The sequence below is a fragment of the Chionomys nivalis genome, chromosome 14 (genome assembly GCF_950005125.1).
Source record: "Chionomys nivalis chromosome 14, mChiNiv1.1, whole genome shotgun sequence".
NCBI lineage: Eukaryota > Metazoa > Chordata > Mammalia > Rodentia > Cricetidae > Chionomys > Chionomys nivalis.
In genome coordinates, this window is record NC_080099.1 from 45051676 (window position 1) to 45065950 (window position 14275).

General features: G+C 39.0%; 1 protein-coding gene across 1 annotated transcript; it reads right to left on the reverse strand.

The window, feature by feature from the left end:
* Positions 1-5331: 5331 nt before the first annotated feature.
* On the reverse strand, positions 5332-7788 carry Pcdhb1 (protocadherin beta 1). The gene has a single exon (XM_057789377.1). The coding sequence runs from the start codon at positions 7786-7788 to the stop codon at positions 5332-5334; it is 2457 nt and encodes an 818-aa protein (XP_057645360.1).
* Between the last annotated feature and the right edge of the window lie 6487 nt (positions 7789-14275).

Below are 14275 nucleotides of genomic sequence, written 5' to 3' on the forward strand. Positions count from 1 at the left end.
CTGCAAATGTCTTAAACTATCTTATTTTGAATGATACTTTCAAAAACTACTGTCTTCTTTTCCTTCATCTTCTCACTTTATCTATATCCAAGGCTACCTGGGTATGGCCAAAAATTAGGTCTTACAGTAATAATTTCAAGCTTCTACCTAACAGGAAATAGTACAAATACTTTCAATGAGCTTGTTGGTCTCAGAGTACAGTACAGTTTGGAGGTCATGACTATGTTTTCTAGTCTGTAAATGCAAAATGCTAATAAATAGCTTCAGGGATCTTTTAGGGATAGTTTTTCAACTTCATAATGGTAGGTGCACTCTAGATTAAGCTGTGACTGTAATTTTTATTCTCTGCCATTCACAGAGAAAATTTGGTTTTAGATAACAACCATGTTAATAGCAGTCAATGCCAGATTCCCACCCTAAAGCTCAGAAATCCAAGGGTTCCATCTCTGTCCACCATCTTAAGTCTCTGTTATGTTTTTAACATTTGTTTTCTAACATCTAACAGAAGCATAGTACACAGAAGTATATTTATCCCATCATCTTGACAAGGGAGTGTTTTGTGTCACTTCTTATCATTATTTCAATGTTATATCAATGTAACTAATACCCACATAGTGTTTTTGGAAAGCAATACACAAATTGGGATATTAAATAGAACTCTGATTGAAGAGTGTGTAAATTTATCATATGCTTTGAAGATATTAAGCTCTAGAAAAAAAATTATATGAAAAGTTATATGTGGGTTGGTTCTGTGTCTAGGAATAAAACAAATTTCATTCTTACAGAAAAGAACAAAAAGCACACAGACATGAGGAATTATCAATTATTTATTTATTTTTAGGAGCATTACATAAAACCAGATAGACTAATTCCATTTCTTATATATATTTCTGTGTGTATGTGTGTATATATTTTATTTCAGCATGTAAATCTATTTTAAATTACATCTCTATTATATCTTATAAATATATAAATACATATGTATAATAAACTTTGAATTTTTATGTTTAATATCTAATTGTATACTTATAGTTAAAACTTTAAATAATTTCAATGTATTTTCCTTTATAGTAAAAATGTTCCTTACAGATAAGCCTTTACAAGATAAAAGAAACCTATGCTTGATTAAAACAATCTAATATATAGGGTTAAAATACTAATTTTAGTCAAAATGTTTTCTATGTGAATAATTCCATTATTAAATAATAACCTAAACCCATTTGCTAAACAAAATAGATAATGGTTTCATTGAATTATAACTTTTGAAAATAAGTATCCAAAACAAAATAAATATGTAGAAGTAACAAATCTTTCTTATCAAAAACTAAAAGAATTGGAGAAATAGAAAGTAATGGCTGTTGGAATACATGATATTGTCTCTGTAAATATTCTGCATGAGATACCAAAGTTAGATGATGCTGAAACATGATATGTATATATTTCAATGTGTCTTCCTCTGAGTATTAGCCATAAATGGAAAAATAATAGCTTTAAACAGAGAAGCTTGGCTAATACAATAAAGATAAGCATCACCAGACACCATTGAACTTTGCACACTCCATAGAGACAACTGTAGTTAATTTTATGTTTTGTATCTTTACAATAAAAATACTATAGCCAGTGTTATGATATCTACATTGTGCACTCGCTGGTACTCTAATGCCCTGGAGAATACAAAGAATCATTCTGTGGTACTCTTTCCAGTTGGTTCATAATCTCAATCTAATCATGAAAAATAAAAGCAATCGCAAATGCAGAGGCATCTTCCTAATAACTGAAACCCTTCAAAAACTGTTAAAGCTGTGAAAGACTGGGCAGGACTAGGGACCCACCACACGTATTAGGGATGAAGGACACATAACACCTAATTGCAGCATGAGATCCTGTGTTAGATGTTTCTCTGTTATTTAAAGTTTCCATTATAAATGTATATTGGCAGATGCCAAATTAAAGAAGTAACAGAGGCAGTTTGCCCAAGTCAGCTAGATAGTTCTAATTTCTAAGGTGTGTATCATAGTCTTTTTGCACATGACACTCTTCAAAGTTTTTGAATTGTAGCTACAAATACATGTGATATTATTTGAGGTTTTGGAAAGAGAAATTGTCCTATTTATTTACATCCTTTACCTTACTTTCTGATGGAGATTTAGTCTTAATCTCAACTGATGTATAAAGTTCTGTCCAAGTATAGATAGCTCAAAGCCTATCTGAGTCAATAAAGAAATGTTCTTACTTTTTAGTTTGCAAGTTACAGTTGGCATTCTCATGGGAACTTGAAGTCAAATTTAAAAGATAGAGTAAATCTCCATTTAATTCAGCAAGTCTTAAACCAGCCGTCAGTGAAAATGTTTTCACTGACCTAAAGCAAAAATAAAGAAACCAGTATCTACAAATCTCTGTTTACTGCTGCACTATTTATGATAACCAAGTTATAGCATAACCTGAGTACCTATCTGTGAATAGATAAAGAAAAATTGACATAAATCTACAATGAGACTTTATTCAGCCATCAGGAAGAACAAAATCAGGTTATTTATGTAGGAAAGTGGATGGAACTGGAGATCCTCATATTAAATGAGAAAGCTAGTCTCACAAAGGTGACTTATTACATGTTTCCTCTTGTATGTGGAATTGGGTGAAAAGTCATAAAAATAAATAGGAATGCAGAAGGGAAAAGAAGAAAGGAGAGAGATAAAGTGTAACAGAGAGCGATGAAGATGATCCAAGTACCTTATGTGCATATAGCAAAATAACAAAGTCCTATTACTGTGTACAATTAATAGACATTAATTTTTAAATGGGGATCATATGAGGTGGACTAGTCACTCAGTTCCAAAGATAACCCCAGTCTTCTTATAGTCCAAATTAACACTTCTTTACTTTTTGATGACATGAAAAGCAATATCAAAAGAAAATTATTTACAAATTTTCCATTAAACCGTATTTTAACTTGAAAAGTAGTTTATCTCATGAGATTATTTCACCATTTTATATTAAAATATCATTTTCCTTATGAAATAATCATGATATAAAGTGATATTTTATTTCATTTAATAAGAAAAAAGTTGGCAAATCTAGGTCTCCTCTCCACTATGTCTGTTCATGTGTGTATGTAAGTGTGAACATTGTGAAATATACTGAATGATCTTCTGATTTCTGCAAGATATTTGCTTCAATGAGCGGTCTTATAACTCAACTCATGGGCAATATTTAGAATTAGTAAAAGAATTCATTATTTGTATTTACTTCATCTATTCTTAAAATAAATAATATATTAAGGTACTACATAGGTTATAACAGCTCTACCTCAAGAATTTAATAAGTACCATTAAGGTTTAATATATTCCTGGCCACCAATAGCATCCAGATGCTATTGCCAGGTATCAGTCATAAATCTAAAAATGTAGAATATATCAGTGAGTAGGATATGGTATATTTAAGAAGCATTTTGAGAAATACTCCTCTACTCTAAGAATTCCAGATACAAATGTTGTGCCTCAGCCAGGCATGGTGTGCACACCTTCAATCCTAGCAAGGCTGAGGCAGGTCTGAGGTCAAGTCCAGCCTGCTCTGCAGAGTGAATTCCAAGACAACCAGGACTACACAGAGAAACCCTATCTCAAAAAGCAAACAAACAAAAATAAACATTGTGCCTCTTGTATAAAAGGAACTAGGATACGCTTCACTGAGTCTACATTGACACACATTTGTTAAAAGGGAAGGTTAAAAATGAAGCTGTGGCCTCGTTAAAGCAAACTGATTTGCAAGGCGTAGTTAGTAGTACCATTAGGGTACACAAATTACAACGATGTTTCAGAGCCAGTTTATCTTTGGCTTTAGAATGAGAGCACCTAAAAAAAAACTTGTGAAGGTTAAAAACACTATTTTAAAAGTAGCCTAACTTATTTCCCCATTCCAACTCATTTTATGCATGATTTATTAGAAATAGCAACATTTACCATGCTTTGTTGATAGCTTGGAATGCTCAGAGAGAGAAGAGGCCTGCCATCTAATCAGGTACTACCTGCTTCTCTTAAGGCCATTTAACTGGTATTAATGAACGTCTTTCTTTGGTTCCTTTTTTATAGTTGCTCTATACAAAATAGTTTAAAAATATAAAATACAAAACTACAAAATAATTTAAAAATATAAAAGTTCTACATTATTTAAAATAAAATTATTTAAAGTAAATATTCTATAGTCAATTAACTATAGTAAAAAGTATTCTATTTATATCCTAACCCATTCTTCATTACCTATTTTCAAATAACTTCTCTCTGATAAGGCAAGGATATCTGTATTGAAAGAAACTTGAGACCTGCCTAAGACCCAAATAATCCTTAAGAAGCTATAATTAATAATCCTGGGTAATAGTTCTTGACTGAACTCCAGCTTTATATTTGTCCTTACATTTACAAATAAATGAAATCCTTTTCTTTTTGTTTTGTTTTTTGTTTTGTTGTTGTTGTTGTTGTTGTTGTTTTGGTTTTTCAAGACAGGGTTTCTCTGTGGTTTTGGAGCCTGTCCTGGAACTAGCTCTTGTAGACCAGGCTGGTCTCGAACTCACAGAGATCCGCCTGCCTCTGCCTCCCAAGTGCTGGGATTAAAGGCGTGCGCCACCACCACCCGGCAATCCTTTTCTTTTTTAATCTTCATCTTTTCTGTCATTGTCAGCAAGGATCATCACTTTTACTGAATATTTTTAGGATTACAAATGATGCATGCAAGCTGATTCAGAGACGATCTCCATTTGTCAGGCACAAAATATAGAAATTTCTGAATGAACTATGTCTCTGTAAAATCTTTTCGGAGACAGGGTCTCACTGTATAGTACTGACTGGCCTTGAACTCACAGCAATCCACCTGACTCTACCTTCTGGAATTAGAGGAATGTGCTACCACTCTCGGGCAAACCCAATTCTTAATCAGCTGAGAACCTAGTCCTCCTCCCTGTATATAAAGAACTTTCTACTGAAAGATGATTTAAAAGCAAAATAATTAACTTTTGCTATGGAACTAAGTATTTTTCAGGCCAGGGCCAGTGAACTTCCATGGGAAACAGGAAAAATGGCTCCTTCATTTTTTTGCCTAACACATGAGAGATGAAAAAGCAGAATTTACACAAAGTAACATTTCTTTAACAGAATTCCAAATGTATATATAATCTAGAGATCCAGATACTTGCTTTATATTAAGCTAAGCTGAGCTTCCTATTTTCACCAAACTAGGCACTTGTGTTTCCCCAGAGTTGTAATCTACTCCCATCCTTGTTTTAGTGAGGGTAGCTCTTTGACGATGGACTGTAACAGCATGTATCTGAATTAGTCAGCATTACATATAGTCATCGTCTATCCGGGCATGGCCCTCTGAACCCCGAGATCGATTTCTATTAGAATTTGGAGGTAAACTGGGGTCATCCTCCGTTTTCACCTCTCCAGTAGCATGAGGGAAAGGGAAATTGGGCATAAATCGCTTAAGAAAACGGAACTCACTATTTCCAGTTCCAGTGGCTGAGCACATATCATAAGGACAAGGCTGAGGTAAGGAACCATTGCCTCTTCCTTGTACCAAATTGTTAGGAAAATTGCAGTCATCATAGAAGTGCTCTTGAATTGTGAGTTTGTCTCTGTGTTTAATCTTCTGATAGAGGTGTATAACAAAGATCACAGTGACAGAGACGAGAAAAAGAAAAGAAAGCACAGCCAGAGAAATGACTAAATATTTTGTGGTTGGATTTACCTTTCTGGAATGCTTGGATGGATCCTGGAACTGCAAGTAAGGCTCTGAAAAGCCGTCTACCAGCAGGATGTTGAGTGAGGCCGTAGTGGAGAGAGCTGGCTGGCCATGATCCTGAACAAGAATGGTCAATTTCTGAATCATAGGATCTCTCTCGGATATCTGCCTCAGTGTACGTATTTCCCCGTTTTGTCTCTGAACAGAAAATAACCCAAGGTCAGTGGCTTTAAGGAGATGGTATGAAAGCCAAGAGTTCTGCCCAGAGTCACCATCTACAGCCACCACTTTGGTCACCAGGTAACCTGCCTCTGCAGACCTGGGCACTAGGTCGTTGCAGGGCAAGCTGCCATTCTGTAGTGGGTACAAGATCATTGGACGATTGTCGTTGTCATCCAGGATAACCACTCTGACAGTAACTTGGCTACTCAGTGACAGAAAACCCCCATCGGTTGCCTTTACCACAAACTGAAAATCTTGAATGGCCTCATAATCCATGGTTCTTAGTGCATAGAGCTTTCCATTGTCTGAATTTATAGAGATGTAGGCAAAGACTGAGAGGTCTCCACTCTTTGGAGGCAGGAGAGAATATGTCACTTGGGCATTTTCGCCCACATCTAGATCATCAGCGTGGACTTTGCCAATAAAAACTGCGGGACTGTTGTTTTCACGGACAGTCAAGATGTAGGAATCCTCCTGAAAGATTGGAGGATTATCATTTATGTCAGATATTAGCACTTCAATCACAGTCTCTGTGGACAGGTTGGGTGGTCCAGTATCCATGGCAACGAGTGTGATGTTATAACTGGAGACATCTTCCCTATCCAAGCTTCTGTCAGTGACCAGCGAGTAAGAATTCCGGAATGTGTGCTTGACTACAAAGGGCAAGTCTTCTCTGAGGAAGCAGGTGATTTTCCCTCCAACTCGCACATCCCGGTCCCGGATAGTGAAGAGGGCCACTACTGTCTGGAGCGGAGAGTCCTCAGGAAGAGGGCTGGACACTGAGGAGACTGTCACTTCCGGAGGATTGTCATTTACATCCACCACTTCCACCAAGACTTTGCTGTGGGCGGAAAGGCCCCCTCCATCTGTCGCTTGAATGTCAATGTCGTATGTTTCCATCGTTTCAAAATCTAGGGGCCCGCGGAGTCGAACTTCTCCGGTTTGCGAGTCGACAAGAAACGTCTGGAGAACTGCTTCTGGATTTTCAGCTAAAGAATAAGTGATCTGCTTGTTGGTGCCCTCGTCCAGGTCCGTGGCAGTCACCACCACTACTAAAGAGCCGTTGTCGCTGTTCTCTGGTACCTGAGCGCGATATACCAAGCGAGAGAACTGGGGCACGTGGTCATTGACGTCCAGAACAAGCACTCGAATGTTGGCGGTGCCAGACTTGGGAGGGGACCCACCATCCACCGCTGTAATGGTCAAGTTGACTTCAGGTTGCTCCTCTCTATCCAGGGGATTATCCAGCACAAGCTCCGCATATTTGGGCCCATGGCTTCGGAAGCGCGTGTGCAAGTGGAAATAGGGGTTTGCACTCAGGGTGTAGTTTTGGAGGCCATTGAGTCCCACATCCAGGTCCTGGGCGCTCTGCAGAGGGAAGCGTGAGCCCAAAGGGGTGCTCTCGGGAATCTTTAAAAGAGGCTCCTTGTTTAGAAAAACTGGGGCATTGTCATTGATATCAAATACTCTGACTTCCACACGGAAGGACTGCAGCGGCTCTGCCAGAACAATTTCGAAGTGCAGCACACAAGGGTCAGCTTTGCCACAGAGTGCCTCGCGATCCAGTTTCTCCTTGACGAACAAATCTCCCGTCTTGCGGTGGAGCCGGAAGTGTAACTTGTTGCCCTCGGCAACCAGCCGCGCCCCGCGCTCTGCCAGCTTCCCCACCTCTAGCCCCAGGTCCTTAGCCACGTTAGCCACAAAGGATCCGCTCTCCATCTCCTCCGCCACCGAATAGCGGATAGTGGCCGCGCCTCCCACAGACACACACCAGAGAAGGAGAAGAGATCCCACCTGCCTGATCAGCAAAGGTTTTCTGCGCGCAGCTGCCATCATTCCTCCTCACAAGTGCACTCCCCAAGGCTGCTGCCAGCTCTGGGATACCTGGCTTTCACTTTTGCCAACAGGTTGCACAAACACCAGCTCTCCTATTACTAGCCTCCAACCGCAACGCCACCAAAGGCTGGCTCGGTGGCCAGGTAAGCTGTTTTGCACCTGAAAGAAAATCTGCTGTGAGTAACTTAATTCCCTAGGCCATTAAGCGTATTAATAGGTATGTGCTCATTCCGGAGAGTTGAGCAGAGGTTGGAAGTTTGTTGCTACAGCAACCGTAGACTCCCGGTTAATTCCCTTTCAGGAAAAAAAAAGTCCTTGGGAATTGAGAAACCGAGGAGGTTGTGCGCTCACGCTGAGATCACTAGCTATCGTCTGGGGCCACTGCAGCAATGAACAAACAGTACGAATTAAAGTTACATTTCCATAGCGCACCTAGAGACCAAGGAAATGGTGAACAGAACCTGCACTGTCCTCTGAAGCCCAATGGAGAAGCGCTGGGGTGATGAGCAGAAAGGCGAGGGCGGTGGATATGGAAGGATGGTAGGAGAGGAAACAGAAAAGTAAGCAGGCAGATATTCTTCAGGAACCTGGGGTCCAGTAGGAACACATTTCTTGTTTTTCACAAATGCATTGCTTCACCCAGAGGAAGCAACTGACGGCTTGTCTCTTAGGATTATTTGTCAGGCGGCAATATTGACCAGGCATGGTTTCTATGAACTAGCGCTGCGATTTACATGCAATATTCAATATAATCTTACAGCAACCCTATTAAGAAAGGCAATATTTCTGTCTTAAAAGATGAAGAAGCTGACAGGAGATATTTGGTAAACAGAAATATTTATGCACTGTAGTTTTGACTGACCCAAACTCTATACACTTAGTCAATCTAATGCTTTTTCCTGGGTAATGTAGTGGATAAATAAAGTGAAGATCAATTTAGGACTTTAGATTCCAAAATAGGGAGATGAGATCTAATCCTCCTCTCCCTGAATTTCTTTAAACAGACGAATAAACTATGGTCCTGAGCTCTGGGGTGGTAGTTCAGTGGTACAGCCTTGTCTAACATGCACAATGCCTGGGGTTCAATCCCAAATGATGCAAACAAACAATCAGAAAGACCAAAGGTCCCAAGTGATGGAACATATCATTAAAACCGCCTCCTCCTGCTGATCAGAAGTATTCTATTTCCATTTATACTTAGCATTTTAAACCCTAGAAGCTATACGATAGATTGCTGTCATTTCAGAGAAGCCTAACCCTTATTTCTCAGTGGGGGCAAAGTGAATGAAGAAGAAAGTATACAAAATATTTAGCTGAGCATGATGGAGCATGACTGTAATTCTAGCATTTATGAGGCAGAGGCAAGAAGATCAGAACTACACAGCCAGCACTGGCTGCTGTACATAGTGAATTCAAGGCCAACACAGGGCACATGAAAGCCTGTCTCAAAAAGTAAAAATACACAAAATGTTAATATTCTGTCATCATTAACAAACCCTTTGAGCTCTGTCTTAACACGTGGTGCAAATGTGCATTCCTAAATTTTTTCTCTCTTCTCTCCTTAATGCTATATATAAACTTTGTGCCAGATGAAACTTCGACACTAGCTTCTTGAATATCTGAGTCTACAACTGATGGTCTTCTTCCACTTCCATTATCACTGGAAATCCTGCTGTTGCTAAGTTAAGCTGCACTGATTGACTTACTGCAGCAGTGAAAGCTGCACATCCTTGGAAACATGGGGAGCATCAGTAAGAAACTATTTTAAAGGGCATGTGGTTTGTGGCTTTGTGTTGGGTGATTTAGGGGGGATTTGAGGTAGGACTTTGATCTCGATTGGCATCTGTCATAAGTGAAGTTAATTACACGGTGAGTAAATTAATGACCTTATGCAAAATATAAGAAATGAGTAAGGATAACAATGCCATTGGTCAGGGCCCCAATTACTAATATTTGCAATCTAAAGAGGCATTTGGTCATTTTGTGAATAGGTTAATTAGTTCTCTTTTTTGTCTGTGTACAGACTGATTATAGTATGCTCTTTTCCCTGATCCACTCCCATCACTGAATAGCCTTGTCTAAGTATTCTATGAAATTGTTTATGTTGAACAGGAAGACACTATGACTTATTTATATTAACCCAGCTCCTAGATATCAGAAATTGCTTTTATCTTTTTCAGGATAATTGTAACCAAATTCAATTGTTTATGATTATAACTTTAATTAAAAGTTATTTCATGAATATGCATATCACTCTGTGTGTATTTACACAGATCTGGTGGACAGAGTGTCTACCTAGAAGTGAAACTGGTGTCGTAATACATGTTCTTTTTCAGCTTTATGTTGTAATGACAAACTGCTAAGAAGTTGTATCAATTTACACTGAAGTTCTACAGTCATCAGCAGTGTAGCCACCAATTGCTCAAACTATATCCAATGTCTAGTGTCTTTTTTCTGTTGCTAATGGTGCAATATCATGGGGTAGTTTATTTTTAAACAGCTTTACTTTGGTCCATGGGTGCAGTCCAAGATTAAGGAACCATTCTAGTGATCTCCTTCCTGCTGCCCTCAGCAATGAAAGGGATCGTGTGATGAAAAAGACAGGGTGTGTAAAAGAGACCTGAACTTTATAGTAGACCCCCTTTTGAGATAATCTATTAATTACAAAAAGAACTTCCTGAAAGTCTCAGCTTGCTCCCACCTTATAAAACCTCATAATAGGGACCAAATAACAGCTTGAGTTTTAGAGTGAGCAAACTGCACTCAAACTCTGGTGCTTTATAATGCTAGCCTTCTAAAAATGTGTTCATAACTCATTGTGTAAGTTTTGTTTCTCTGGTTATTAACCTTTTTGCAGTATTGGAATTTGCAGATGCCAAAACAGCATGGAGCCACATTATTAGCCCCTGACTGTTAACTATTGAATATATTTTCAGACATCTGGGTGCTTTGGAAAGAGGAGTTTTTGTTCAGTTCTCTTGTCATTTTCCTGTTGGTTTGTAGTAGCTTTACATATTGTGAATTTGAATCCTAAATAATCAAAGGAGACATCTTTATGCCTAGTTGATATATGTCTTCAAAGAAAACACTCAGCCAATTTGTATAAAAAAATTAAAATCATGTTATTTAGCATTCTCAAAGAAGACATTTCATCACATTTTTCTAAATATTGTTGACTATAAATATTCAGATTAAAGATCAACAACCCAGGCAGAATAAACTGTTGTCTGTTTTTCTGTCTATTTGTGTGATAAAGCATTCTGACCAAAAGCAACTTGGGAAAGAAAGGCTTTATTTGGCTTATGTTTCCACATGACATTCCATCACTTGGGAAAGTTAGGGCAGGAGTTCAGGGCAGGAACCTGAAGGCAGGAGCTGATGCCCAGACTATGGAGGAGTACTACTTACATGGCTTTCTCAGCTTGCTTCTTCGTACAACCTAAGCACACCTGCCCAGGTGTGGCACTGTCCACAGTGGACTGGGCCCTCTCATATAAATCAATCATCAAGAAAATGCTTCCACAGACTTGCCTATGGGATAATCTGATGAAGGTATTTTCTCTTCCAAGATGACCCTAGCTTGGACGAAAGGGACAAAAACTAACTAGCATAGCCATATAAAACCAATCACTGTATTGTTTAGAAACAGCTAGGTCTGTGAAAAATGCAATAAATACCAAACGCAGTATTTACCAGACTTCAGGGTAGTGGTCACTTCTGAGGATGTTAGCTTCAAATGTACCACCGAATAATTTTTTGGTATGACCTAAAGAGTAAATAAGCATTTGTTACTATTTAAATTACACATACTCAAAATTTTTACATGTATGATAGATATCACAATAAGCATGAAAGTAATAAAGTTTATTCATTCTACTTCTTTTACTTATAATAACACAATCCATTTCTTTTTTACTGTGAACCTCATGAATCTACCTCCTGAGTGCTGTGGTTGCTGATATGAACTACTATGCCTAGCTAACATGGGCTGTGTTTTGCTATTACTGTTTTGAAAGCCTGTCTGGTCTCAAACTCATGGGAATCTTTCTACCTCAGACTCTCGACTACCGGGATTACAATCATGAGTCATACTGTTTTCATTTCTTTTTCCTTTCCAAATATTTTACTGTGTGTATTCATTGTACAAAGCACTGGGTCTCATGATAACATTTTTAAAAGTGCATCATCCTCTTTGACCATATTCACTTCTCATTGTTCTTTCCCTGCCCCCTCACCATTTTGGCTAGTCCCCTTCTCAAATACTACCCTCTTTATTATCACACATATCTGTATTTAGTGTAGGTTTCATGTGAAAAAGAAGATGTAGTATTTGTCTTTCTAGGCCTAACTTATTTCAGTTGACATAATGATCTCCAGTTCCATCCACTTTCTTAAAAATAACATAATTCCATTATTCTTTATGGATGAATGAAACTCCATTACATTTATATTTCCCATAAACTTTATCCATTGCTCTGTTGATTGACATCTGTGCTGTCTTGATACCTTATTGTTAGTAGTGTTGCAATAAACAAGGGTGAGCAAGTGTCATTGCCGTGTGCTGACTTATATTTCTTTATGCATATTCGCAGGAGTTGGATCATATAGAATTTTGAGGAAGAAGTTCCACACTGATACCCACAGTTGAAACAGGTCCCCAGACCCTTAGCATACTAATGCCATCTTAGAGCCACCATTCTGACCTTAAAACCCAGCATGTAAGTCTCTGAACTTGCCAAAATGGGAACAAAGACCTAATCTATTGTAGAACTTGTTCGGTTTCAAGATTCAGGAAAGTACCTAAATGTACTAACCTTACTTTTTTCTTTCACAAGTTCTGATTATGGCTAACTGTTCTTGTTAACTGAAGTATATCAACCAGGATGTGGTTTATGTGCTTAAAATACAAAGATTGGTGAGGCTTGGGGGGCTGCATGATTTTGGCAGGCTCCCCCTGCAGCTGCCGGCAAACAATACAGACTTTCTATTTGACTTTAAGAGCATCCATGCTATTAACTGTAAAATAAAGGATAACTATGCTACAATCCACAGACCCAGAGAGACTAGGCAACAAGGAATGCTCACGTGGAGAACACCAGGATCTCCCCAGGAAGGGGAAATAGAAAAGATTTCATGAAGGGACTGAGGGTGGATGGAATGGGAACAAGAGTAATCAGGTTGGGACTGGGGATATGGGGATAGAATACTGAAAGAGAATACTGGGAATGGGGAGTGGGCATTTCTGGGTCAGGTATAAACCTGGCACAAGGGAAACTCACAGGAATCTCTAAGGATGAACCTAGCTGAGATTCCTAGCAATCACAGATAGGTAACCTGAACTGGCCATCTCCTGTGACCAGACTGATGTCATCAGAGAGCTTTCACCCAGAAACCGATGGAAACAGATGCATAGACCCACAGCCAAATATTAGATAAGTTCAGGGAATCCTGCAGAAGAGAGGAAGAAATGATTATAAGAGCCAGAGGGATCAGCGACACCACAAGGAAACTCACAGAATCACCTAACCTGGGCTCCTAGGGGCTCCTACAGAGTGAACCAACAGCCAGGAAGCCAGCATGGGACTGACCTAGGCATTCTGCATATATGTTACAGTTGTGTAGCTTGGTTTTCTTGTGGCATTCTTAACAACAGGTACCAGGGATGTCTCTGACTCTTTTACTGACTTTTGGGACCCTGCTCCTCATACTGGGTTGCCTTGGAACCATGGGAAGGAAGTTAATATTAACTGCACCTTGATATACCATGTTTTGTTGATACTCAAAAAAGACCTGCCCTTTACTAAACAGAAACAGAGAAGGAGTGTATGGGGGTGGGAACAGAGGGAGTTGGGAGAAGGGACTGGGAGGAGAGGAAGGAGAAGAAATTGCAGCCAGGATGTAAAATAAGTAAAGTCCATGTGTGATCTCTGGTGGCTTTACCTCCCTACACATTGACTACACAATGTATATAAGCATTCCCTTTCTGTAGGGGACCAGCCTCTACAAAAATACCACTTATCAAGGTAGAGGCTTGGGGATGAGAAGAGTTAGTAAAAGGCATGAAGATGCAAGTAAGAAATAATATAACAGAAAACATCGGATAGTATCAGAAGGGAGTTCCAGTGAATACTGAAATCCACCTTCATTTAATTTTCCATATACTTTTATACCCCAATACAATAGGGGAAAGAAGACAAAAATCTGCTTTAACATAATACAAAAGACAGCTAGAACAGTTACTTGCTCCGGGGCTTTGAGACATCAAGTCACTAGCATTCTGTTATTTAGGCAGTGAACCCAAACTAGACCAAGTATCCTAAAGGCAGCCACCCCCAAGGTCAAACCTCCTGTTTCAAAAAGGAGCGGAAGTATGCTTGACTATCCTGATCATTGGTCAGGGTGAAGTGGATCCAACTGTATGGGCCACCTTAACATCAAAAGAACCAAGTAACCGCACCTAGGTCAGGATGTGTAGCACTGGTTG

Bases quoted from the DNA above. Each gene is read 5' to 3' on its own strand.
- Pcdhb1 (XM_057789377.1), bottom strand. From the start codon at position 7,788: ATGGCAGCTGCGCGCAGAAAACCTTTGCTGATCAGGCAGGTGGGATCT.